Source organism: Arabidopsis lyrata (assembly GCF_000004255.2).
Source record: "Arabidopsis lyrata subsp. lyrata unplaced genomic scaffold ARALYscaffold_6, whole genome shotgun sequence".
In the NCBI taxonomy this organism is placed as follows: Eukaryota; Viridiplantae; Streptophyta; class Magnoliopsida; order Brassicales; family Brassicaceae; genus Arabidopsis; species Arabidopsis lyrata.
The window spans coordinates 17,894,084-17,921,634 of NW_003302550.1; the positions used below are offsets into that span (position 1 = coordinate 17,894,084).

The 27,551-nt window shown below is 32.9% G+C and overlaps 4 protein-coding genes across 4 annotated transcripts; all 4 read right to left on the reverse strand.

Moving 5' to 3' along the window:
• Positions 1-744, reverse strand: LOC110227495. Its single transcript, XM_021021861.1, has 2 exons — positions 485-744; positions 1-419 (listed from the first exon to the last, which is right to left on the reverse strand). Exons 1-2 carry the CDS (start codon positions 632-634, stop codon positions 36-38), a joined length of 534 nt encoding a protein of 177 aa, XP_020877520.1. The 5' UTR covers positions 635-744; the 3' UTR covers positions 1-35.
• Positions 745-1,363: 619 nt separating this feature from the next.
• LOC110227389 lies at positions 1,364-3,889 on the reverse strand. Its single transcript, XM_021021477.1, is given in 8 exon segments — positions 1,364-1,852; positions 1,916-2,026; positions 2,114-2,158; positions 2,239-2,366; positions 2,444-2,512; positions 2,550-3,140; positions 3,357-3,450; positions 3,452-3,889. Coding segments are annotated over 8 exon segments (1,926 nt in total). The 3' UTR covers positions 1,364-1,402.
• Positions 3,890-9,387: 5,498 nt separating this feature from the next.
• LOC9308437 lies at positions 9,388-10,427 on the reverse strand. The gene is made up of 2 exons (XM_002874460.2): positions 10,157-10,427; positions 9,388-9,966 (listed from the first exon to the last, which is right to left on the reverse strand). The coding sequence occupies exons 1-2, from the start codon at positions 10,343-10,345 to the stop codon at positions 9,526-9,528; spliced, it is 630 nt and encodes a 209-aa protein (XP_002874506.2). The 5' UTR covers positions 10,346-10,427; the 3' UTR covers positions 9,388-9,525.
• Positions 10,428-24,066: 13,639 nt separating this feature from the next.
• Positions 24,067-26,252, reverse strand: LOC9310574 (arginase 1, mitochondrial). The gene is made up of 6 exons (XM_021021825.1): positions 25,922-26,252; positions 25,686-25,845; positions 25,329-25,462; positions 24,948-25,157; positions 24,755-24,865; positions 24,067-24,520 (listed from the first exon to the last, which is right to left on the reverse strand). The coding sequence occupies exons 1-6, from the start codon at positions 26,072-26,074 to the stop codon at positions 24,260-24,262; spliced, it is 1,029 nt and encodes a 342-aa protein (XP_020877484.1). The 5' UTR covers positions 26,075-26,252; the 3' UTR covers positions 24,067-24,259.
• Positions 26,253-27,551: the final 1,299 nt, after the last annotated feature.

Below are 27,551 nucleotides of genomic sequence, written 5' to 3' on the forward strand. Positions count from 1 at the left end.
TCAAAAAAAAAAAAAGGAGTAGAGTTAGGGAACATTTAAGGAAGAGGCTCAGGAACAGGCTCCTTCATCGCCGGTTTAACTTTCGAAGTGGACGCCTTGTTCTTGGCATCCACTTCGGAATGATCCCGAACGAGTTTCCGACCGGTGCTGGCCTCCTCCTCGTCTTCTTCCTCGCTATCAGATGGAACGGTATAGACCGGGGCATTCACAGGACCCGGAACTCCTTTAGCACGGAGATACATCCGAAGCATCTTCGGGATCTCAGCAACAGAATCGAAGTTCCGCCATTCCCATTGAAAGGGATCACTTTCCAGAGCCCTTATCTTCCTCTCCACCTGAGTGATGCGAGCCTCAAGTGTCTGCCTTTTAAGACCCAGCCGCTGCCTCTCCTCACACAGGCGATGGTATTTGTCGGCGACCTAGCATAAAGATGAATGAATTAAATGAAACAAAAAGTTTTTAATCAAGGACGACTGATGTTAACCTTGTCGATAAAATCGCAAGCCTCTTTCTTCTCCTTTGAAGGAAAGTGAAAGACGGCGTAAGGAAAAAGAACGCCAGCCAGTTCAAAGCCATCGCCGAACAGAAAAAGCGGGCTGCCGGGATCAACGGGGACTACGTTTTCGTTTTCCATTGACGTGGTGCTTGTTGAATGGATTATGAAGTTTCTTGAGAAAAGATTAAAGGCAAACAATCTCCTATTTATAATAGGAATAGGGTTTGTCTTGGAAACAAAAAATCATTAATGATGGTGTGCCCAAGTAACTTAAACCATTTTTGGAAATCGAGAAAAGGCAGTTATTGCATTAAAGACAAGCCGCTTTTCCTACTTTCAAGAAATAAGAAGGGAAAGAGCAACCGTCGCATTAAATACAAAAGTTTCTAAGGCCCAAGCCAAATAAATTTACCGAGTTGACTAAACCCGAAGTGGGGAACTCGCTTTAAGCCGAGCTTAGTTCTCGCATTCTAAAGAGAAAGGTCTGATCAGCCTAAAAATCTTGAAAGCATAACCACAAGGCCACAAAGGGTTAAAAGCGGACTTTGCAAACCCGCACATAATTTTAACCAAACCCCCTTGGGGTCAAAACCTAGAAAGGTTTAAAAGCCTCCTCAGGCAAATATCTTGTTCAAAAGAAATGATAAAGCCTCCTTAGGCAAAAACAAGTTCGAAATTAAGTTTTAAAATAAATGGGACAATTCCCAGTTTAAAGCGGACACATCCACTACGGATCGACAGCCACCTCGGATTCCGGCTCGGCTGTCGAAGTTTCATTCGCCTCCTTGACTGGTGTTTGGTCAGATGAAGCTCCTGGTCCGCCCTCCACGGTACAACCATCCTCCGGGGTGACCTCCGGTGCCGAAGGAACTTCGGGTGGGGCGACATCTTCCGTTCTACTTGAGCCTAGGAAGGACAGTTCCATTCGATTAAAAAAATATAAGGCAAGAAAAAGGTAGTAAGTGTCAGGAGCCAAAGGTTACCTGCCCAGTCTAGACCCGATTCACTTATGGGAGGTGATTCTGTGAAGAACTCCTCGAAGTGATGAGGATTGAAGGTCGAAGTAGGAAGCGCTGCCAAGTGACTCCGCTTTTCAGAAAGATTAGCCGATAGTTCGGTCCTCTCTTGCACCTCGGAGAAATCTGTTTCATGGATTTGATCCAACAGAATCAGGTTGTTCTCGTGCTCCTTGATGTCTGATTCCAAATCTGACCTAGCTTTCTCGGTTTGAATGAAGCGGATGGCTCCTTGGATCAACTCCATCCCGCGTCCCTTAACCTCTTTTCTGGCTTTTGATGCCGACCTCGCCAATTCGGAATCACGCAATTTGGTGATCGCCTTGTACTTCGCGTTAAGCTCAATAAGTTGGTTGTTCAGGGTATCGCCGGTTGATTCGGATTCATGAAGTCTACCTTGAACACCAGAAAGTTCATCCTGGAGTTTGTAATTCCGGTCATACTGGTCCTGCAGCTCCCCCTTTATCTTCGCAAGCTCGGATGTTAGACTATCGACCTTGTCCTCCAGATCATGCTTGGAACCGGTGGAAGAACAGAGTTCAGCTTCAAGAGCAGAAAGTTTTTTCTTCCACGCGTCAATCTCCTTTTCCCGACCAATGACCAACCCCTCATATTGCTCAATCATGTCATTAAGCTCGCCGTTAGCCTAGTATTATACAATAAAACCGGGATGGCGAGTCAGTTCGAAAAATGGCAGCACAATCAGAAAAATAAAGCGGAACTAACCCGAGATGAATGATGAGCGTGAAGCAAGTAGCGTTCACGGATCGCAGGGCGCCACTTGTCAAAATCTGGCAAGATTGCACCTGATCGGGTCTTGAAGCATCGGAAAACGCTGCCTTCTTTCTCCATAGCTGTGAAGGAAGAAGAGTTGTAAAAATTGGAATCTAAGCAGAGATAAAAACTTTTAAGCGTATGTAAATCGTCAAACCTGAAAGTGATTTGATTTGAGGGACAAGAGCAGGCTTTAACTTCGAGGAAGCATCTCGAGACTCAGAATCTCCCTTTTTAGGAGATGCACTCCGAGCAGTCTTCGCTGTCAGGCTGGGAAGAAGAAGACATATCAACAGGTCGAGGAGGACCCATTGGTTCAGTGGGAGGGGATGATCGAGGTGAACGGTCAGTCCGGGCCCTTGACTTCTCCCTTCGCGGAGAAGAATCACTACGAGATGACTTGTCTCTCTTCCTGCGAACCAAGTTCTTAAGTGGTTCATTGCTAAAATCATCTCGGAGAGGACGAGGAGAATCACGACGAGGAGATCGGTCCCTCCGAGGAGAACGTTCGTCACGACGTTCGCGACGAGGAGTTAATCTGAAAGCAGCGACGGACCTGGCTCCCTCGGTGCTGTTGTCATCAACCAGCAGGGTCTTGCTGTTGTCATCAACCAGCAGGGTCTTGCTGTAGTCTTTTTTGTCAATGGCGGCCGCAAGGAACGCCTTGTTTTCATCACAACCCTCCGCTATCGGCTTGGAGAGTTTCTTACGCTGGGCAGTGAGGGCCCGAGCTGACATTCCCTGAGTTGAGGGAGGAGGCGGAAGACGATGAAGTTGATTGGGGGTACTCATCCTGAGTTTTTGATTGGCCTCAACGAACCGATCGAGGGTGAAAGAATTCCAAAGGGTTTCCCCTTCAAGGATTGTTTTGAAGAACCTGACGAATTCTTCGGTCGGAAGAGTCGAAGCGATGACAGCTGCGAAGTGAAACAACGAGTTTGGTCAGAAAAAAAATAAGACAACCAGGAAAGGAATATACGACCTAGTTTCTACCAGGCTTCGCAGTCCACTTCGATGGGAGTACATCGGAAAGATTTCCAATCGAAGTAGGAGTTTTCTTAATCAGGAACCAAGGATGGTGCCAGTTTTCATCCTTGTTTGGGAGGTGCGAGATGACGTTCCTGTTGGCATTCGGATACGCCGAGAAGTACCCTGTTTTCTTTGACGAACTTCTCACGCTTAGAAGTTCGTTCAGCTCGGGGACTCCAATAATGTAGTCTGCTTCCGCCGCAACGGTTATGATCCCGAGGATGGTTCGGAGGAGATTGGGGGTTAGCTGAGGTAAAGCGATCTCAAGAGCCGCCAAGTATCGAACCAGGGCTTCGGGAAGGGGGAAGGTCAATCTGCAGCCCTTGAAGTAGATTTCATAAACACAAAAGTAGCCGTCGCGGTGATTTTCCGGGGACTCCGTAGGGTCGGCTATCTGCGCTTCCGCTATGATTCCAGGGGAAATCTGGCAAAGCCCTTTTAATCGCTCTAGGGATTGAACGGTACAGGTGGATCTGTAGTGCGGACCAGCAATGTCGTTAGGACGAGTGCATTCGTCATTACTAGAGCCGCCTTCAAAGGATGGAGACTCGGGTCTTTCGGAATCAGAAGTCATCGGAGAAATTTAAAATCCGGCAAAGAGAAAATCGGCGAAGAAAGGGAAGAGAGAAGTTTCGATTAAAGCGTAAGAGTAAAAAAGTGATGATGAAAGAAGTTACCTCACGAAAGCTAAGTGATAATGGTGAAACCGCCTTGGGAATCGTGGGGGAAGTGGAAAGTTTCCCGCTTTAATAGTAAATAATTAAGATACGGTCATAATGGTGACAGATGTCACGCGACTAAACATGGATAGCGCCGAAATTAAAGGACTGACGGGATCTTGGCGGGAAAATCAGAAGATTCCTCAGAACGCAATCTTTGGTCATTAAAGCATTTAAAGTCCTCCGAATTGGAATGGCACTTCGAAGAACTTTAGGGGCTAATTGTTGGTGTCAGATCCCGCACCAGAGGTTCGGGACCAACCAAAGATTGCCACGTAGTTGGGTTAACAGCCCATAAGGGATAAAGACCGTTAGACCTGCAAGTCAAAAGGAACATTCGAAGTGGTTATCACCATAAGGAGAATCCGAAGTGACTGCACCTCGATACAATTCCGGAGACGAAGTCACGGTTAAGTTGGTCCAAGGACATTTGGGCCAAAAGGCGAGGCCCACTAAAATCGGAGTCAACACAAATTCAAATGTTGAGCATTAAAGTCAAAGACCAAAACGGTCACATTTAAGAGATAATAATTGTACTTAATTAGCCCATTAAATGTCATTTTTCTATGTATAAATATAAAGGCCAATGGCCATGTAAAGGGGGATCTCTCTCTCGAATAAGAAATACTACAGCAATTTTTGTAGCAATTCATAAGCTTTTTGCATATTTATTTTTGTCCCTCAAGAGTAATCTTTCCTACTTAATAAAAATACTTGAGTGTGTGAATCCGACATCCACACTATGGTTCATCACTTAAACCTCTATGTCAAGACAATATTGATTCAGTTTCTCTGGTTTCGTTTGATCTCTATTGATATGGAACAAGCCATTGCCACAATTGATTTTTGGCTGATGTATGGCAAAGTGATTGTTGGGTTCAAGGTTTCAGAGAATGAGTTGAAAAGACATGCTTCATCAACATTTGTTCCAAGACAGGGGGAGTTACCAGTGATGTTTTTTGGACTGGTTATCACAGAGATATCACATCATGTTGATTCATCTACTTCCTGCACAAGTGTATGAAGGTGTCCAGCTTTATACAAGGAAGAAGCCAAATCTGTTGCAGTTATTCTTTATTGGAAATCAAAAGTTGCAGCAGCTCTTCTCACCAACGATGTTTTTGCTCTTTTACTTCATGGCGATGTTAGCTTTGTTGGGCAAGAGCATGTGGATGATAATGGTCGTTTAAGCACATTAATCTTTGGATTACTAACAAGATCACCAGAGACTCATTGTGTTTTTAGTTTCAAGCCATGGATATTCATGTCCATTGATACTTCTACTATTGAGAAAGTTATGGAGGACACACACTAATGGAGTTTTTCAAGTCCAAGATGAAAGTTCCTTGATACTTTCATCTTGAGGGGGAGTATTAGAGTGTATATAGCTGGTTTAGTTATGGTTTAATCTCTTGTATAGTTAGGTTAGCATAGTGGTTTAGTTTTACTTGTATTTAACTATACTTTGTATCTCATTTTACACTTGAATGAAGAAATTATCTTTTCCCAGATTCTTGTTTCATCTCTCTCAATCATGTTCATGGGAAAAGTTGAAAGTTTGGATATGTTACTAATTTTAAAATTATAATCGCATCAAAATGGATGTATAAAGTAATAACTTCAAAATGATATGCGAAGATGTAGCGTTGGATATCGGATACCATGATCGTAAAGCTGTACGAGAATGATTTCTATTGCTAACCCAAAAAATGACGTACTGATATTGATCGGTGATGAGGATCGAAAACTCCAAACAATGACCTAGCTACAGAGAGACAACCACGTTATCGTGAACCGGATGATTAATCTACTAAAAAAAAGAACAAGTAATAGATGGGACTTTCTCCGAATGCTCCAAAGGGAGGCACATGAGAGAGAAGAAGAAGAAATAGAGAAGAGAGAATGACGAAAGAAGAAAAAGAAGAAGAAAGAGCCTTAGATACCTTGTAGTAAATAATCCTTAGAATAAAATAAAGAATATAACCACATACCTTCTAGTAAATAATCTCTTTATTTTGTTTTTCGAAAGTTTTATTTTTATCTAAACAATTTAAAAATTTCACCACTCCGAATTCCGAATTCAAGCTAATCAGGAAGCTTTTGCTAATTGCTTGGCAATCCTCTATCTACTTGATCTGGACAGAATAAAGAGTGAAAGAAGTTGTATGTGATTGTTCTCAGCTCTTTTAGTCTTGTATTTAAGTTGTACTTTTTTAATTCAATAATATATACTCACTCTGTATCAAAATATAGGATGTTTAAGTTAAAAGCACGTATTTTAAGAAATTCATTGTTGTTTTTAAAACTATTATTTAATATTTAATTTTTAAAAATCCAACCAATGATATAAAAGACTACAGAATACAAATGGTCATAACACATCAAATGCATTTAAATGTTGCATAGAAATGTGTAAAACATCCTATATTTTGCAACAAAAAAAATCTCTAAAACATCCTATATTTTGAAACAGAGGGAGTACAAGCTTAGAGCATCTCCAACTCACATCTATTTTTTTTCTCTATCCCTTATATAATAATAGAGAAACACTCTAAAAAATAAATCTTACATTAACGTGTTATTAACAAGATTGTCATGCTGACGTGTCGCTCTCAGAATGATTTGTCACCTATTTAAATATTTGCCTAAATTTTATTAGACTATTTACAGAATTTGCCATTAATATTATACATACATATATTCCATCAATCAAAACGAATTTCTAATTAAAATTGCAAATAATTATGCAACAAATCTTTACCACAAACTTAAACAAATGATTATGTAACTAATCTCTTATATATTAATAGAGAAACACTCTAAAAAATAAATCTTACATTAACGTGTTATTAACAAGATTGTCATGCTGACGTGTCGCTCTCAGAATGATTTGTCACCTATTTAAATATTTGCCAAAATTTTATTAGACTATTTACAGAATTTGCCATTAGTATTATACATACATATATTCCATCAATCAAAACGAATTCTAATTAAAATTGCAAATAATTATGCAACAAATCTTTACCACAAACTTAAACAAATGATTATGTAACTAATATTAGTAAGAGAGGCTTCGAGACTACCTTTATTTCTATATTAGCAAGATCATTAAAATGTAGTAGAGGCTACAATACTTTGCTAATGTTGGTGAAAGCATCCAAAATTAATCTTGATTGATGCTAAAGTTAGTTTCTTTGATTCATTTAACGTTTTACTATTTCTTTTACTTAACTTATAATCATGCTATAATTCGTTTAATAATATGTAGTAGTGTAAAATCTATAATACGTTCAATAATATGTAGTAGTGTAAAATCTATAATACGTACTCCATTTGCTTAATGTTTCTCCATTAATCGTCTATAATCATGCAATTTCTTTTACACATTTGTATCAATGTTTTTAAATCTGATCCAAACAATGAAGCAGACTTCTTTCTGAGTCACTAGGTTAACCGGGTTCAAACACGGGTCAATTGATTATTATTTTAATTTATTTAAAATTTATAGAGATTATATAGTTTTTTAAAAATATAAAAATTAAAATTAAAATAATCATATCATGTTTTACAAAATATGAAGTCTAACAATAATAGTAACATGATTAAATATTTTTAATCTAACTAAAACCATAAAATATACTAAGATAGTAGGATAGTGAATATGAAAAACTGAAAAAGTTAAAAATAACTAAATAGTGAATACACAAACAATTTAAAATCCTATCTTTTAACGGACATTAGCACTAAACTTAAACCGGAGATATGTACGAGTCGCATGTTAACCAAACATACCGGACGGTTCTGATCGTACGTAAAAATACTGATTTATACGTACAGGCCCGGCCCACCCATAAAGCAGTCAAAGCATCTGCTTTAGGCCACAAAATATAACAAAGATTTTAGACCTATATTATTAAGAAACTTCGTTAGTCTAGTGGTTATGTAGTCTGTAAAATAGTGTCTTGTCCCAAGTTCGAATCTCATCTTTCACAGTTTTTTTTTTTTTTTAAATTAATTTACTATTGAAGTATGCTTTAGGCCCCTAATATCCAAGGACCGGGCATGTATACGTATATAAAGAAATTTATTAAAAGACAGAAATTATTTAACCTTTTTAAAGATTGAACAATTTTTTTATTTATACAGAAAATTGTGACCATCAACCTCCTCCGGCGCAAGGCGCGGGTTCTGTATCTAGTACTCTATTATAGAGTGAAATCCACTCTAACCCACTTCTATTTTCACCTCTAAAATAGATATCTCTTTTTTCCTCTATATATAGATGATTTCTATTTTTCCTCTATATTTTTTCTCTATAATAGAGTTAAAATTTTTAGAGGAAAAAATAGAAGAATACGTTGGAGCAAAACTCAACTCTATTATAGAGTTTCTCTATTTTAAAGACAAATATAGGAAAATACATTGGAGATGATCTTACAAGAAAAATATATGGCCCAATGAGACCAGGTGAAAGAAGATCACCAACTAACATTATATTCTCAACATTACAATGTGGTGATCTAGGTTGCATGGAATCAGAAGCGGGTACGCGGAAGCAAAGCGTTTGGAAACGTGGAATCGATTTTTGTAGAAATTATAGAAAATGGGTACGTGTTGGAAGCGTATATAAAAATTAATATATATATATATATATATATATATATATATATATATATATATATATATATATATATATAATAAACATTAAACATTATATCATATAAAAAATTATAATTAACATACAAATCTAATACATAAATTCTAAATATCTCTCTATATTTAAAAATCAAATAGTGTACGTTTACAATAGAGAAAAGTCAAATAGTTCAAAGTCAAAAATTTAAGATCATTCTTCATTCTCATTTTACTAATTCCATCAAATAAAATTGTTTTAAATTTTTTTTACCAATAAAAACATCATCAAACTCAAATTTCTCAAAATTAATTTAATTCAATTAATCATTTCAACATCTCTCTAATAAATGATCCATGCTGCTATCATTTTTCTAACTATGATATTTTAAAAAATAAAATACAAAATTAGTATGCAAAATTAGTTTTGGTTTTTCTTTTGTTGTATAAAAAAACTATCAAACATAATTTCATATTTCTTATTTATTTTGTGACATCAAATTTTTTAAATGGAATCGCAAGCTTCCAAAATAGAATCGTAAGCTTCCAAGGAGCTTCCAAAATGAATTTTTTAGAAGCGTTATGGAAGCGAGATTCCGAAAGCTTCCGAGAGCTTCCGATTCCGACTAAGATTCCGAAGCGGGAAGCGGACGTCCGACGAAGCTTCCGTGCTTCCTAGGTGGTGATTCAGAAAAAAAAAGGGTACAGGGAAAGCGGATCACATTAATGATCGTATACTATATAAATCAAAGTTCCAACAACATCCCAACAAATAAAATATTTGTTCGATGAAAACATTAAATACGATGCATTAATTAGTGATTAGATATTAATAAGATTAGAACCTAAACAATAACTAAGCTAACAAAGTAGGCTTAGGAGTAAAAATAAGTGAGAGAGAGGTGTCTTCAGGTGAATGCATAAACTTGCAATTAGGGCACGCCGGTGATGCTTTACACAACATCACTAGCATATGGCACTTCATACACACTCTCGCAACCATCTCTTCCTCGTTTCCCCCGCCAACACCACCGCGGTCGCAACAATCTTCATCGAGATCAAAAGCAACCCTAGACATGCTTTTCCTTGTCTCTAGCCCCAAGACCAAATCCTTCTCCATCATCTTCTTCTTCCTTTCATCGTCCTCATAACTTTTGTAGTAATTATCTTGATGATGATTTAGATCGATGAGAGATGGTGACAAGTTGAGTTCAAGATCAAGGCTCATGTGGTGGTGACTATATCCTTCTTCGATATTATTATTCATATTTGTTGAATCTTCACTGTATCTTTTTCTCTGCAACATAAGATCAAGAAAAATTATTTTACACACCTCCTAATTAAAAATATATGCATGTTCAACGACATCTAATCTTTTACCATGATTTTTTTATTCTAAAACCTTCTCAAAACATCAAATATCTGTGTGACAAAAAAGTTGTTTGCACAAAATCTTAAAATATTTATACGACCCAAAATATGTTTACCTTCTGATCAAACGAAGTATGTGTAAAGTTTTGTGATTCGGATCTTTTGACGACCTCATCGTTTGCTACAAATTCTTGACCCTTTCTTTTTCTAGAACCTTCCTCAGCTTCCATGCAATAAGATGAAGCGATCTTTGGTTTCTTCAACAACCAGTTTAGATTTCCTTTGTCTAGAAATTCTAACATCATATAGAAATATTTATACGTACGATGTGCTTATTCTTGTGTAGGCCAAACTATTTCGACGATCTTTATATAGGCAGTTGAATATTTTGCCTTTATTAGTTTATTACAAAATATTGTTTTAGAAAAATTTAATGGGCCTACACTGCCCATGCATGACGTGCATTCAAAGTTTCGCCTCTTCAATTACTGCAACCAGAGAGCTAATTTAAAACCTTCAGATGTATATAAATATATCCAACGCTCTATTCCTACCTTCCCATAAATATAATAAAATTAAAAGGCTAATTCAATTTCAATAAGCTATTGGATGTATTTGAAAACGGGTCACAATTTATTACCTTTATTTAATAATCTTCTGTTGTCTTGGACAGTTTGTAATTAATTTGGCCGCACTCAGGCAAAATAATCTGATATCTACTGACTTGTGTCTATTGGTAAGAACTACGTAGGTCGAGAGTAAAACAAATTAAGTTGCGTAAGTAGCATAGTATTGCTTACGTACCAATTAGATGCCTTTTGAAATAATCGGAGTTTTGCGACACTATACAATAATATTTTTAATTATATCGGTGTTTTTTCTAACTTATAAACTTAGATCAACGATTGGAAACCCTTTAGAGAAAAATAACTTACACGAATAAATCGCAAGATAGATTATTTCCAATGCATTTTTATTGTAAAATAGAATAACTCTTAAAATATAATATAATTTCTCTATAATGTATTACTTTATTTTTACTCTAAAAAAATCTTAGTGTAAGAAATAGTGTTACTCTAAACATAAAATAATCCTCTCATCTTTTTAATCCGGTTAAACCTGACTAAGTTCTGGGTGAATATAACGGCCAAAACATCTTATCTACCGGCTTTTGCCTTAGCTCCAACCATGGCCACACATGTATTTTTGTTTTCATAGCTATACCGAATATGCGGATGCGAGATTACATCATACCTCATGAGTTACGAGCCTCAATCACTGGACAACCGTCGCTATAATGTTCATTCAACTTAATGATCAACACTAATTAGCTACTTTATGACATGATATAATAAATTAAAATATAAGCTAAATCATCAGCTCAGTACATAAAACATTTATAATGAAAAATCGTACATAAATTACATAATTATTGTTATTAGACATAAGTATGAAATACAATAGCAGAGGAGAAGATCTAGTGAAAACAACAGCTAGAATCAGACAAGAGAACTTAAAAATAAATCTGAAACTACAACCATAGATTTTAAGAAGTAGATAGACAGGTGCAACAATAAAACGTTTTTCATAGTAATATCATTAAATGAGGGATTGTATTACACTGTACCAATTTTCGGGTGTCCCTTAAATGGAGGCGGTGAAGGTTCCATTTAATGTCAAAGAGTCATATCAAAAATACAGTTGAATTGGAGAAGAAGATGAAGAAGGATGCGAGACTTCAATGCCCTTGTACATTTCAAAGTATATAGGTTAAATTATCCTACTCAGTTTTTACTCTGATAATAAGATTTTTTAATGATGTATCGTAGAGATTGTATACTTGTGATCTCCTCATGAAATTATGTTATTTCTATGCTCAAAGTACTTTGCTATTTTTATGATGGAGACTAAACATAACAACTCAATTTTATTTTTTAGATTTATAAATTATTTCAAAAAGTTAATTTTAAGAAAAACCAACAATAAATAATTTAAACAACAAATAGACTTCTTCTTAAATTTGATTGATAATTTCTGTATTATAGTATACTAAGATTTTAATACTATAAATTAAATGCACACACACATATATATAAAGCATGTAACCCACTGAATTGCTAAAATTGTCTGATTCGATGTTTGATATGATCAATATAAGAAAACATGACTTGTTGAACCCCGTAAATCGCCATAAGTTAGTCGTAAAACACCTATTTAGGACGGTTGCGTGACACACCAAATTCGTAGCAAATCGTCCGTCGCAAGATGCCTATGGTCGCAATTGAGTCGTACATTTGCAACGCTTTTAGAACGTCTAAAGATAGTCTTATATCAGTGACTAAAATGAGACATTATAGCTGGGTCCTAAATGTAAGACTATTATGTGACCAACTTTAATATCGAACATTCGAACTAAGTTGCAACGAACTATGACGTCGTAGAATCGTGACATAAACGTGGTCGCGAATAAATCCCAGAATCTTGTGTCAAAGGGTCGCAAATTAGTCTGAAAGTAATGCGACCAATTTAAGAAAAACAGTTGTAGTCAGTGATTTGCAACTGTTTTGTCAATATGTATTTAACTTATTTTGTTTGCAATCAGTCACAATTTATTGATTTATTGGATACTACTTAGTAACTCATTTATATTTATTTCATATATAAAAGCTGAATTTATATTGAAAATGCTAGGAAAAACGATTTGAAACGTTAAATGTGATTAACCAGAAAAGACAATCTCTAAACAAAATACCAAACATGTACATTTGTTTCAGCATAATCAAAAGACGTAACAAAAGTTCCAAAAGCCAACATTAGTTCCAAAAAGGTTCAAGTCTAAATGATTAAAGAGAAGGATAGGCAGAGGAAATGGGCAAACCATTTCATGTGGTGGCTTGTTCATGTAGAATTAAATTTGAAACAATTCCAATGATTTTTTGATCAAATTTTTTACGTGGCTTATGGGACGACAACAAAAGATATGTTGAACAATGCTAACATTTTGAAAACAAATATCCAAATTCTCCAAAAACAACTTTAGAAGTCTTGTTGTTCATAAAACATGAAGTCAAAATGTGTGGTAGTAGGCTAGTAGCTAAAAAGTAAAAATAATCAATTGAGAATAAAATATCAGAAATTATGAAGCATTAAGACGAAAAATACAATCGAGATTCTGAAAAAATTCATATGAAGATAATCGATCTCATGAAGTCGCCGATGCAACTTTGACTTGAGCTCCAAACAGAAAAATTATCCCCTAAAAATTCAAAAGAGATAATAAGAAAACAACATACAATAAAAAGAAAAAAAAAATGTTTCTGATGCACTAGTTTCAGCTTTCTCTTTTATTAAACTCAAATTTCCGATACACTAGTTGTAAAAACTTTATTTTTTTAAAAAATAATATTACATAAAAAAAGACACATTAAGAGTCTTACTATTACAAATATCTTTGTAAAAACGTTATTTTTTCTTTAGATATAATATTACATAAAAAGGTACATTAAAGTTTTACAATTACAAATATCTTTATTGTAAATTGAAATTCCGCATACATTTTTGGACCGATTGTTAACGACTGTTATTTTTGGCTGTAGAGAATTTTACTGTAAAACTTTGACTATAGAGAATTTGGTTGTAGAGACTTTAACTGTAGAGACTTTATCTGTTAACGTATGATTGGTAACAAAAAGTTGTAGAAGCTGTGACTGTTATTTTTATTATATATTGTTTAGAAATATAAATTAGACTAAAAATGAATTTTTGTGGCAATATAGTGCGAAATTGTTTTTAGTAATAATAAAGTTTAGAAAAAAATAAAAAATAATTAAATAGATAAATATTATCAACATATAAAATATATTTAATCCATATAAATATCTAGTTTGGTCTTTGGATTCAGAAACTATCACTCTGACCAGATTGATTATGGCTTATGATGATTGTTGATGCAAAAAAATATGAAAAATGGATCTCAAAAGAATAGAAATAAAAAGATTTTTGTTAAGTAATCAAAATATATTATTTGAGATAAATTTTTCATAGATTCAGAAATGGCTTTTCAATCATTATGGGGATGAAGAAAAAGAAAATAAACAGATTTTATTTTATTATTTATTTTCTACAGTCCAAAAAGTCTCTTATTTGTTACTTAAAAAAAATTGAAAGTAACTTGAATACAAAATGAGCTGTTAAACGTTAAAAGCTTTAGAAACAAATAAATTGGTAATAGTGTGATTGGTAAATTTTTAGCTTTTAAGATTTGACATAAAAAAGTTCTTAAAGTCTCTCCCAATCACCCTTTGTTTTTTGCAAATCTAAGTCCAACGGGATATCTACAGGCTTACAAATCTTTTCCGCAACACAAATGAAAAAAATATTTTTCTATAGACAAATTCATAAATCATTATGTAATTTTATATTGAAACTTTTATATACTTTTCTTATTATGTGAGTCAATACAAATACGTATCAAATATCTCAACTCAATTAATCGAAGAAAGTGTTTATTATTTATGTTCAACATTAAGTAATAATATAAATAGATTGCCATTTCAAAAAAAAGTTAAGCCACATTCTATATGTCTTTACTTACTAGATTTTGTATACTGTAAAACCTCTATAAATTAATAATGTTGGGACCATGATATTTTATTAATTTATAGTGATATTAATTTATCTATAAATTAATATTTATTAATTTATAGTGTAAATTAATAAATATTAATTTATAGAAAGTTTTGTTTTAATAGTTAAATTTGTTTAAAAAAATATGAGGGAAAACAATGTGATCTCAATAAAATTAATGTTTTGGATGTTATAAATTTTATAGTTTTAGACTTAAACATTTAATATTTCAAAGAGAAAATAATTTTTTTTTTTTTACAATGAATAACAAAGATTATAGAATTTACATATATAAACGATATACATAAATTAAAATTTATAAATAATGACATCTATAGTTGTATTTGAAAAACCTATACGACTATTAAAACAAAATGATGCATATTCAATATTTGAAAACTTAGAGTAAATTTTGGCTATTTTTATGAAAATATTAATATATATATATATATATATATATATATATATATATATTTATATTTTACTTGATTATTAATTTATGTTATTATTGGGACAATATTTTTATATAGGAATTTCAAAAAAATTATCATCTTATTATCTTATTGAATTTAGTTAATTTTTACATTGCCCCGACTCGGGACCGGCAAAATTTATTAGTTTATCGTGTTTATTAATTTATCGAGTATTAATTTATAGAGGTTCTACTGTATATTAATATGTTGCAGTCTAGTTTACTTCTTTTTTTTTTTTTACTATATTTAAGATTTCTTTCTATAATTTATCATCTATATATTAAGGGAGTTTTCGTGCTTATGTGTCAAGTGCACAATTATTCTCATCTTTTTTTGTTTTACATTTATTTAGTTCTACTATCCATCTTGCCAAACAATTTTAATTCTATCTAGTACTTATTCTTACTAATTAAACTTACCAAGACTAAATATATCAAAATTTAAATAAGAAAACTTCTATATAAATATTTTTTTATATTAAATGCATTATTTTTTTTCAATTGAAAATTAAAAAATAGAAACATATAGTATATGAATTTTAACATCAACAAATTCTTTTATATATTATAAAATTTTAAATTAAAAACAAAAATCTATAAGTCTAAATTTATGAATGACGTAAATGCAATTTTATTTGCATGTAAAAATCATTAAAATATTTGTAATCATAAATGACGTAAATGTCGCTATAAAAGTTTAATGAATTTAATGAAAATGTTATATATGATGTGGAGACTTTTAGAAGAGAGACCAATAGAGAGAAAAAAAATAAAAATATTCAAACCTCTCGACTCATTTAATGGGAGAGATTGAATTTCTCTTATTTTGTTTTGCACATATCGTCAATAATCACCTCCTTTATAAACACACATCCCTTTTTTATTTTTTGCATTGTAAATACTGACAAATAAACCATATTTAAAGATGTTGCCATTTTTATTTCTTCTTTTTTCTATATATACAAGCTTGTTTGGGTCTTTATGCCGATGACAACATTGAAGTAGTGTGGGACTTACGTCTTATGCAACTGACGGCTATGCGATAAACATTGGTTATTCGTGAAATTAAAAGAACTATGAAATATAATTCACTGAATATGAAGAGAGAAGTTTTTTTTTTCATTTTTTACGACAATTTTCTTGCGTAGCCAATTCGGCAATTCATTTGTTAGTATTACTTTTTCAGTTGATTTTTTTTTGTTATTTGTTTGAAATTATTAACATTGTTTTTTTTGGTAAAGTTCCATTATAAGAGTGCATTAATGCATGTAAAAGATTTATAACTAAGTGAAAATTTCAGTTGTTGCCAAGAATGTAACCTATTTTTCTAAATTGTTCAATAATTATCGTGAAATTTTTTATTTAAAAATAGACTGTTCCAAATCGAAATATTTTAAAGAGTTGCAGATGTAAGATTTTAAATAATTAAGCCTTACACAATTTATTTTTAATATACTAACTAATGCCATATATCTACCTATGTGTTTGATGCAAATGATTTGCCTTTATTTCTAGCACAAATTTTGCATTTTATGCAAGTATTAAGTTACCAATTGTTGTATATTTTTCTACTGTTGCATTTGTTTTCTTATTATATTTCAGATTCTTGTGTATTGTTTTTTTTAAAATAAAGTAAGGAAATATATATTAAAATATAAGAGTAAATTAAGCCACTAAATTTAAATTTTAATGAAATATGTATTTTGATGATGTAGAGGCCTTAAAAGAAAAAATGCTTAATTATATATTACTAGGTGTTTTATTAATCAAACGTTTATAATACCATAAATGGTAGCAAAACCATCTAATTTTTTTTTTCTATGATTTTTTTAATTATAAACTAGATCATCACCCGTACTACAGTACGGGTTAAATTTTATTTATTACAAAATTTATATATTATATATTTTAGAATAAAGTTGTGATATATAATTGAAAAAATATAATTAGATTTTTGTCAGTCCCTATATATAATATTAGAATGAATATATTTTCTTTTTTTAATTATACTCAATTATAGATATATTGTTTTAAGATATGAAAACGGAAAATAGATATATTTTTTGGCGGAAAAATTTTTGGCGGGAAAAATTTACAAGGTATTTTAAAGGTTTTACAGAGTATTTACAAGTGTTTTATAAGGTTTTACATTTGTATTTTACGGAGTATTTACAAGTGTTTTGTAAGGTTTTACAATGTATTTTAAAAGGTTTTACAAAGTACTTATAAGGTTTTATTAGGTATTTATAACTTGTAAAACCTTATAAAAAACTTGTAAAACCTTATAACTTGTAAAATCTTATAAAATAGCTTGTAAAATCTTATAATATTTTATAAATACCTTATAAATACGTTGTAAAACCTTTTAAAATATATTGTAAAACCTTATAACCTGTAAAAAACCTTTAAAATACCTTGTAAATTTTTCCCACCAAAACAATTGCGGAATCACTTTTTCCGCAAAAAAAATTTTTGGCGGGAAAATTTTACAAGGTATTTTAAAGGTTTTACAAGTTTTTACAAGTGTTTTGGCGGGAAAAATTGCGGGATCACTTTTCCCGCCAAAAAATATTTTGTATTTTGTGGACCTAATTTTGTTATATTTCCTTATATATTTTTGATATCTTTTATTAAAAGAAGGGTAATTTAGTCATTTTGTACATAAAAAGGGGTATTTTTAAAAATGGACAGCCAAAGAGGGCATTTTTGAAAAGGGGTATTGAAAAATGGGCATTTTTGTGAGTCTCCCAATATTATAAATGAATCGCTTCTAAAACGTAGATTATTTTTAATTAATTAAGAAAGTTAGCTAATATTTTGAATTAATTTAGAAAATTCTTTTTTTCAATTTCTAATTCTTTGGTTGTTTAAATAGAGATTGTTTGAGGTAACTAAGGAATTTACCAATTATTCGCGTAATCGAATATGTTATGAACATATTTAGTATATAATATACTAAATTCAACCGGTGCGTGAAGTCTATATTTTTATTTTAGAATCCTAATGAAAATATTGCGTGCACAATCTATTATTCGTTGTTTCCAAAATTGCTTGCACAATCAAATTTTCAAATATTTTGTGGTGTCAACCTTATTTAATCTATCTGATCATATAATCTTAACATGTCGTCTATTCTAAGGATCATAATTTTATATCATATAATATATTACATTTAACCCTCCGCCTACTATAACTATTTTAAATATATTATTTTAGAAAATCAAATTAAAGTATTTATAATTTTTTTTATCGTTTTAATCTATTAAATATTTATGATATTCATTAAAATATTAAATTAAACTATTTTTAAATGTTCCAAATTAATATCTTTAAAAATATTTCTTGTAGTATATAAAATTATGTAATTCAAAAAAGAATTATATGAAATTAAATAGAAATATTCAAACACTTATAAGGATCATAACTCATTTGTTATATAATATATTATATTTAACCCACTGCCTATTATAAATATTTGTTTAAAAAAAATCAAATTAGAGTATTTATTGATGAAATTCTTTAAATATTGATGAAATTCTTGAAAAATATCAAGTAAAACTAATTTTATATGTTGCAAATTAAAATATATAAAAATCTTATTGTAGTATATAAAATAATACATTTCAAAAAATAAATGTATGAAATTGAATATAAATATTAAAATTCTGACCCGTTACTCAGTCGAAATTTTTGTTGAACTTATTTTTGGTTAAAAGAAATATATTACTCAAATGTGAATTTTTGACCCGTTAAATTATTTTTTCATAGATTTAACAATTTATATTCGTTTTTAAAAATTCAAATCTTGGCATATGTAGAAAAAAAATTAGTTTTTTTTTTGTTATATGGATGATATGATGATTTATTTGTTTCATAAAAATAGAATCATATAAAGATGAGAGGTGAAGTATAATGATTTTAATATCAAATTAATATGGTAAGTTAATATCAAATCTTATATGTTCATTTTGATTGGTCATTCTTTTTTTTTTAAAAGTTAATAATATATTTTTGTTTTTAATAATTAAATTAATTAAATTGCATAAATTAGTATTTGACTTGTTTATCCTTAATGAGCTGAATTAATTTACTCTTTAAATTTTTATCTCTAATGGCATTCTAATGTAATAACTTACAAAGGAGAAGGTTATTAAAAGGTAATTATAAATTTTTTTTTTTTGTCATCCGAAATTAATTAGAGTTCAAAAGAGTCATTCCTGAGGAATATTGTTTACATATGTGATATGAAACGGTTCTGTACGAATTTTTCATGCTAGATTATCCTCTTTTACATTAGCATTACGAGAAATTAAAGATAAAGAGAAGAATGAGAATTCTTCCTTGTCGCTCTGGAATTCCTCCAAGTACACTGAAAACGCCGGCCATTCGGTTGGAGAAGACACCATCTTCAATTCACCAGGTCAGAACAGTCTGTAAAGAATGCTACCTCTTGATTATCTGCACCAATCATACACTTCATCGCCCAGAGAAGAGCCTCGAATTCTGTATGTAATGGAGATAGACTTCTACGGAGGTTAGCAGCTCCCATGGTTGGCAGCTCTCCGTTTGATAATGTACAGAACCAACCTGTACCGGAGAACTTATCACTTTCTTTCCACGATCCATCCACAAAGCAACGACATCCAGAATAATTCAAATCAAGTGAAGCATCCTCTACTCGAGAACGAGTTACCAATTCCACAGTGCCATTATTTTAATGATGAAGCTCGATTTGGGCTGATTGCCACAATTGTGCTTCTTTTTCCACTAACTGTAATACCTCTAACGGATCTTTATCAATATTTTCAAAGATTTTTTCATTCCTTACTTTCCAAATGTACCAGATAATCCATGGAAAGACCGAAGAATCAAAATCCGAAGGTATTCTCCAAAATAAGTGGTCTAAATTCGCAAAAAAATAGACTCCGTTGGGAAAATTCCCATTACCGTAGGAATCTGGGAAAGTGCCCAAACCTGTCGTGCTGGGTGGCACTGGAAGAGTGTATGATTGATTGTTTCCACTGGTTCACCACACCTAGCATAGCCTGTGTCACAATCAATTCCTCTTTTCCGTAAATTTTCTGTAACTGGTACACAACCCGTTAATATTTGCCACAAGAAATGACGTATCTTAGGTGGACACTGTACTTGCCAAGAGTGTGATTTTAACGGTTTGATGTCTGGGCCAATCAAAGATAAATTGGTCTCCACCTTTTCTAACCTTGTGGTATGATATTCTGATTTGACTGTATATTTTCCGGATTTTGTAAAATGCCAACCCAGTGTGTCTTCCTTAGTTGGCGCACCCACTGGTAAGGCACTTATCATGGCGACATCTTTAGGATCAAAGATCTCCTCTAAGAGAGCAATATTCCAAAAATTCGACCGACTATCTATAAGATTGTTAACTTTTAACAATGGGTCAACAAGTGAACTATTACTTTTTGCTGTCTCGGGAATTGAGCTGGAATCCAGGGATCATCCCAAACTGTGATAGATGTTCCGGATCCGACCCTTTTAATAAGTCCTTTTTTAACCAGAGATCTAGCTGAGCAAATACTGCGCAATCCATATGATGGGGAGTATGATTTTATATTTTCCAAAGGATTGGATTTCCGAAAATAACGCCCTTTAAACACCTTCGCGAAAAGAGAATCCGGAACCGTAATCAACCGCCATAATTGTTTGGCTAATAGGGCTGAATTAAAATCGTCTACCTGCCGAAAACCTAGTCCTCCTTCCGATTTGCTATTGCACAACTTGTTCCAAGCCATCCAGTGCATCCCTCTGGAATCCCCATTTGAACTCCACCAAAAATTAGCAACCGCACTAGTAAGTTTAGAAGTGATTGTTTTCGGTAGTCTGAAGCACGACATAACATAAGTTGGTAATGCTGCAGCTACCGATTTAATCATCACTTCTTTCCCACCTTTCAATAAAAATTTTGCCGACCATCCGTTAATTCGTGTTTGCAATCTATCTCTAACAAAGGAGAAAATTTTCACCCAAACTCTCCTTTAAACCGAGATAAGAGCCCATCCCACCGATATTAGTGATTCTCAAGGTAGATTTGACTTCATCTTTGATATCCTCATCTACCTTATGTCCAAACTGAATCGAGGATTTTAAAAAAATAATCTGCTGTCCTGAGACCGCTTCATACTTCTTTAAAATCCCCAAAATTACCTCACACTGGTCCTTGTTTGCCTTACAAAAGAATAAACTATCATCCGCAAATAACAGATGTGAAACCGAAGGACTTGCATTTGCTATAAATTGTACTCCCCAAATAATAGTATAGATCCTCTTAGAAATTCAATTTCTTTCATTTCACTCTAATTATCATTATGAAATATAAAATTTCAGTTTTGGATATGATGCAAACTGCTAGAAAAATTATTTTTATAGTTTCATCTTTGCCCAAAAGGAATGTAAATAATTATGAACAGAGTTTTCATTGGACGTCAGAATCTTCGTTCAATGTTCGAGTTTCATCAGAGTTTACGTAGCAACATAACAATTAGTCTCCTATAAACATTGAAGATTTTTGTTATTGGGCTTTCTAAGCCCAATCCAACTCCCTTTTTAGTATGATATTGTCCGCTTTGGGCCTACATGTTCAAGCCCGCACAGATTTGTTATTGGGTTCCTTCCCAAAAGGCCTCATACTAATTAGAGTTGGACTTTACTTATATATTAGAAACTTCTTTTCTAAACTTCCGATGTGGGACGTTGGTTTGTACCCAACAATCTCCCCTTCAAACCACAGACGACGAACATTAGGCCTCCTCTTCAGCAAAACCTTGGCACCCTAACTCGGCACCTTCTTATTTGCGAAGTTCTTGAGGCACCTTCTTATCGTGTCACATTTGAGGGCTTCTCCCACACCGAACTTTAGCCCACACTCCTAGGTCCACATTTTTGACCTACGCTCTGATACCATTTATTGGGCTTTCTAAGTCCAATCCAACTCCCTTTTTAGTATGATATTGTCCGCTTTGGGCCTACATGCTATTTATTGGGCTTTATATGCCCATTCCAACTTCCCAGTAGTATGATATTGTCCGCTTTGGGCCTACATGCTCAAGCTCGCACAGATTTGTTATTGGGCTCCTTCCCAAAAAGCCGCATACTAATTAGAGTTGGACTTTACTTATATATTAGAAACTTCTTTTCTAAACTTCCGATGTGGGACGTTGGTTTGTACCTAACATCTCCCCTTCAAACTAAGGACCACGAACATTGGGTCTTCTCTTCAGCGAAACTTAGACACCCTAACTCGGCACTTTCTTATTCGCGAAGTTCTTGAGACACCTTCTTATCGTGTCACATTTGAGGGCTTCTCCCACACCGAACTTTAGCCCACACCCCTAGGTCCACATTTTTTAACCTAGGCTCTGATACCATTTATTGGGCTTTCTAAGCCCAATCCAACTTCCTTTTTAGTATGATATTGTCCGTTTTGGGCCAACATGCTCAAGCCCGCACGGATTTGTTATTGGACTCCTTCCCAAAAGGCCTCATACTAATTGGAGTTGGGCTTTACTTATATATTAGAAACTTCTTTTCTAAACTTCCGATATGGGACGTTGGTTTGTACCCAACATTTGTCTACAATTAGGGGGTGTTATTGGTTCTTAATTTACATGGAATTTTGATGACTTTAATAAAATCATAGAAAGCAAACAAATGAAAGATTATAAACTATTGTTATAGAGTTTTTGAGAGTTTTCTATTATCTTGTTGATTACTATGTCATAATCTTGTAGATTTTTCCAGACAATCTCTCTATTTTGATGATTTTGTTTTGTGAAGAAAAGTTTAGAAAGTCATAATCCAATAACATAATAATTTAATTCATTAACAATCATAGATTATTTTGTTGTAATTGAATAACACAAAACTTTTAATGACTTTATAAAACTATGAATCCAATAACTCCAGATTTATGAAGATTTTAGATTACTTTTTACAAATCTTAAACTAATAACGCCAAACTTTAACAAACTTTAACAAACTTTTAAAAAATCTTCATTGAATAACAACAGATTCTGCATAACATTTAAAGTCACCAATACTCTATTTAAATCACAAACCAATAACATCCCTTATTATATTGTAGATTTTTGGGAAGTCATAAGTTTTTTTTAACTAATGAAAATATAGATGAAAGTGTAAGAGTAAATCGAAGCATTCAGTGTTTATATGTGGAGACCTTAAAAGAAAATAAAACTATCTAAATGTTCGGTTCTAGGTTTGGGTCAAGTTCGGTTCTAGTTTTTCGGATATATAAATTTAGGATCCATTCTTGTATTCTATCGGTTTTGGATTTGGTTCGATTTTCATTTTTTTGATCAGTTCGGTTTGGTAGTATTTTGTCCAAGCCAAAGTAATATTTTTAATTTGGATTGTTTTATTACCTAAAATCATTCTTTTAATTTTCATTAATTAATATAAAACCAAATTCTCTAATGTTTTGAGTTGAACGAAAATAATAATTTTTAAAAAAGAAAATGACTAGTATGGTTGTTTATAGTATTATCAAATGAAAGAAATATTAAAATAGAGGTTTTCAAAAAAAAAAAAAAAAAAAAAAAACAAGAAATATTAAAATAGAGAAGAAATGTTGAACCGTACATGAAACACCTCAAATTTGAGGGTATCCTACTGTTACAGGCGGATCACTAATGTTACTCATGTTTTTAGAAACGCCACAGTGAAATCAATATTTTTTAATTTTTTAATAAAGAACCACATAATTAACTTTTTCTTTGGTGAATGGAAGCATAATTGCGTTTCTGATACACTAAAGGACGTTCTGCTACTTATCTGTGCTCCCATTCACAGCCAAAAAGTCCAAAGAAAGTGTTTCTAGTGACAAATTGAGATTATTAACGACAATGTTTCACGAAATTAAAGGCAGAAAAATAAGCAGAGGATTATGAGGCATATGAACATTGATATTATTACAGCCTAAGATCAGAATTCATATTATCTTTGTTCGATTATCCATCTATGGAGCCAGACTTATTGCATTCAAGAACCTATATGAATGTTACAAACTTGCACAATGTAACATAGAAACAAAATAAAACAAGAAACTCCAAGAAGACCCTCTGTTTCATTTCGAGATTTTCGCGGCTAATTCTCTAACAAGCTTAGCAGCGACCATTGCTGTCATGCCGTCAACAGTATCACGTTGCGGGTTGAACTCGACAACATCAGCCCCGACAACATCTGCCTGAAGATTATGTAAGATGTTTAGGACATCACGGAAAGAGAGACCTCCTGGTTCGATGTGGGACACTCCGGGTGCAAATGCCGGATCAAGACAGTCAACGTCTATCGAGATGTATACCCCCTTCACTCCTTCCCCTAATTTCTGTACAAACCCATTCAATATATGACTTGAAATGTACCAAATGCACAAAACTTCTAACAAGTAAGAAGGAATGCATACAAAACCCCGACCAAATTCCTCAAACTAAAGCTGAACTGAACTTTATTTTAAAACTTAACCGAACTATAACTTAAGATCACCAAGTTTCAAACTGAATGACCACCCCTACATCTAATACTCTTCGTCTAGTCTAAATATTGGGACAGATAGAGATACCAGATTTTCCAACATTGGACGATCTTTTGAGAAGGTTCGCATCTCATACTGTTCTACTCCAAACCTCTTGCCTTGTTCCCGTCCTTCCTGGTTTATCGATCTGATCCCAACCTACAATAAAGTTTGGGTTCTCCTTAGAAGATTATCTTTCCCAGAGATTGTAATGTATATACAACAGAGAAATCAGACCAACCTGTAAAAGCCTACGCGCATAGCCACCTTCCATGATACGAGCAAAAGAAGATGCATGAGAGTACTTATTTCCTTCAAAACAATCATATATATCCGGATGTGCATCAAGATGCAGAATGTCCACAGGCCCTCCAAGCTTCTCAGAAACCGCTCTCACAACAGGATAAGATATAGAATGGTCTCCACCTAGGACCAGCGGGCGCAATGGTTCCTGTCACAACAAACAAATGCTCAGTTACTAATACAACTCTGTTCCATGTACAACAACTAAAAAATGTGTCGATCTCAAACACTAAGATGTCAAAAAAGACTTCTCCGTAGATTTAAATCCTAAAAACTATTAACTGAACTACGTAAAGCGGCATAACACTACTAGCTTTACCTCATCCATCACCAACTTCACAGATTCACTTATAACATTCATCAGTCTATCATCATCAACCCCACAATCTCTAATCTCTTGTACCGGAACATCCCCAACATCAGTTAGAACCCGTGGATCCTTCAACTCCTTCCCTGCAATATCAATATCAAAAGACAAATAAGTATACCGCAGACAACGGTAAAAATCCAACACCAATGACTGCATAAACCATTGAATAGCACAAGTTAGATGATCTAATAACAACAGAAACGTATCATTGCACTCTCTTAAACCATCAAATGCGAGAAAAAACAACGCCGCAATCAAAAACATCCACATTCAGAATCAACAAAGTTGCTATACAAAACATGTTACCTTCTTCAGTTGCAGAGTTTGTACTACCACACCAAATAGCTTCTCTAATACGAGGAGGAGCAAAAGCAGGACCTTGAAGAAAAGAAGAGTTGTGACCAAGTGGTACTCCAAGAAGAGATGTTGAAGCTTTAGCTCCACCTAAAAGACGCACTAACTCTCCCTACACAAATAATCTCACATAAACAGACAGAACATAAAAACAATGATAAATGACAAAGCTTTACAAAAGTTTTTACTTTTAGTTTTGCCCTTTCACGAATGAGAGTTAACGAAGCATCAATGACACGATTTTGCCCTTTCTCGATTGATGAAGCAGATACGCTCGTGAACGACGCAGAATTGAGTCTATGGATATAGTTAATCCCTCTTTTCCCAATAATCTTCGACATATCTGAAATTGGATCGGAACTTGAAGATCGGAACGCAGGTTTGGTAACGCAATCAGTGATGATGATTACTTTGCGAAAATTTCTGTTTTGGCCGCTCGGAAATTTCTCGGTGGAGCTACGAAAGCGAATCAGTGACGAAGATGGAACCAAATCAAAAATTAGATTATTTAATTATTTCCTTTTTTGATAGAACCAAAAATTATTTTATTTTTTAGTCTTGGAAATTTTATACCAACACGGCAGTCTTCTAGACTTTCTATTACTTTTTATACATACACTAGGTTCTGTTTTTAGTAATATTTTGTATTACTAATAATATTTATTGAAAATATGGAAATATATGTTTTTATTTTTCTACTTCTTGTTAATAGCCTAAATTTTTGAATTTAAAATTAGCGTATAGTTTAATTTAAATACACAACTAAAAAAAACTCTAACACAACTTTTAGGATTTTACAACATTTATCAAAGGAATATGTTTTTGTTGAATTTCTTTCTTTAGCTTTTTTGGATGACCGGAACTTTTCACATACGACATTTTGATTGAATGTCATGAAATAAATTGCTGTATGGAGATTAACTTCGACGAATTTTTCATTTTGGTATGCGCAAATTCACTATTGTTTTTCGTCTATCTCACTGCATTAGTTAGACCATCAGCAGTGGCAAATGTGTTTGTGTGGGTGTAAGTATTTTTTTAGTATTATAATTTAAAGCAAAAGAGAAAAGAGAAAGAGAAAGAAAGAGAGAGAGAAAGAAAGAGAGAGAGAGAAAAAGTGTTACACCCGAGTATAAAGTAACACCCGGGAGGGAAGAGAGAGACAACATTTCAATTATTTTTCTTTTGTTTATTACTCACACCCGGTCGATGAGTGCTCCACTGCTGATGCTCTTAGTATAGCTTTTGTAAAGATAAGTTTCTTTATAAAAGTATATTCATAAACTTATCTATACTTTTTTTAAACAACTCATATTTTTCCTTTGACAAAAGAAAAAAAAAAAGCAACTCATATTTTTCTCACATTCTTTTCAATATGTATATGAATTTTTGTCTTCACAATATTTTTTCGAAAGCTATCACTATTCACAAAACTCAGTCGGACTCTTTCGGCTTTACTCTCCTCAAAATAATAAAAACTCTCACGTGATAAAAATAACAAAAAGGCTGATCTCTACGGAATATAGCATCTGGAAAGGAGGAAAGTCAAAGTGATCCATTAGATGTGGATGTAATGCCAGAGTGAGCCACACACAAAAAAATGAGATAGTAACAATCAATGATGAGAGTCAAAATAAAAATAAAATCATAGTATATAGATTAACTTTCAAGCATAAAAACATGGTTATGATTTATGATTAGAGACAAAAGCAGAGATGCCATATCAAATTATGAGTATGAGAGAAAATTTAAATAAAAGAGATTTAAAGCATCAACATGTGTAGTTACGATTCTTAAGGTATTGACATGTATAGCTGC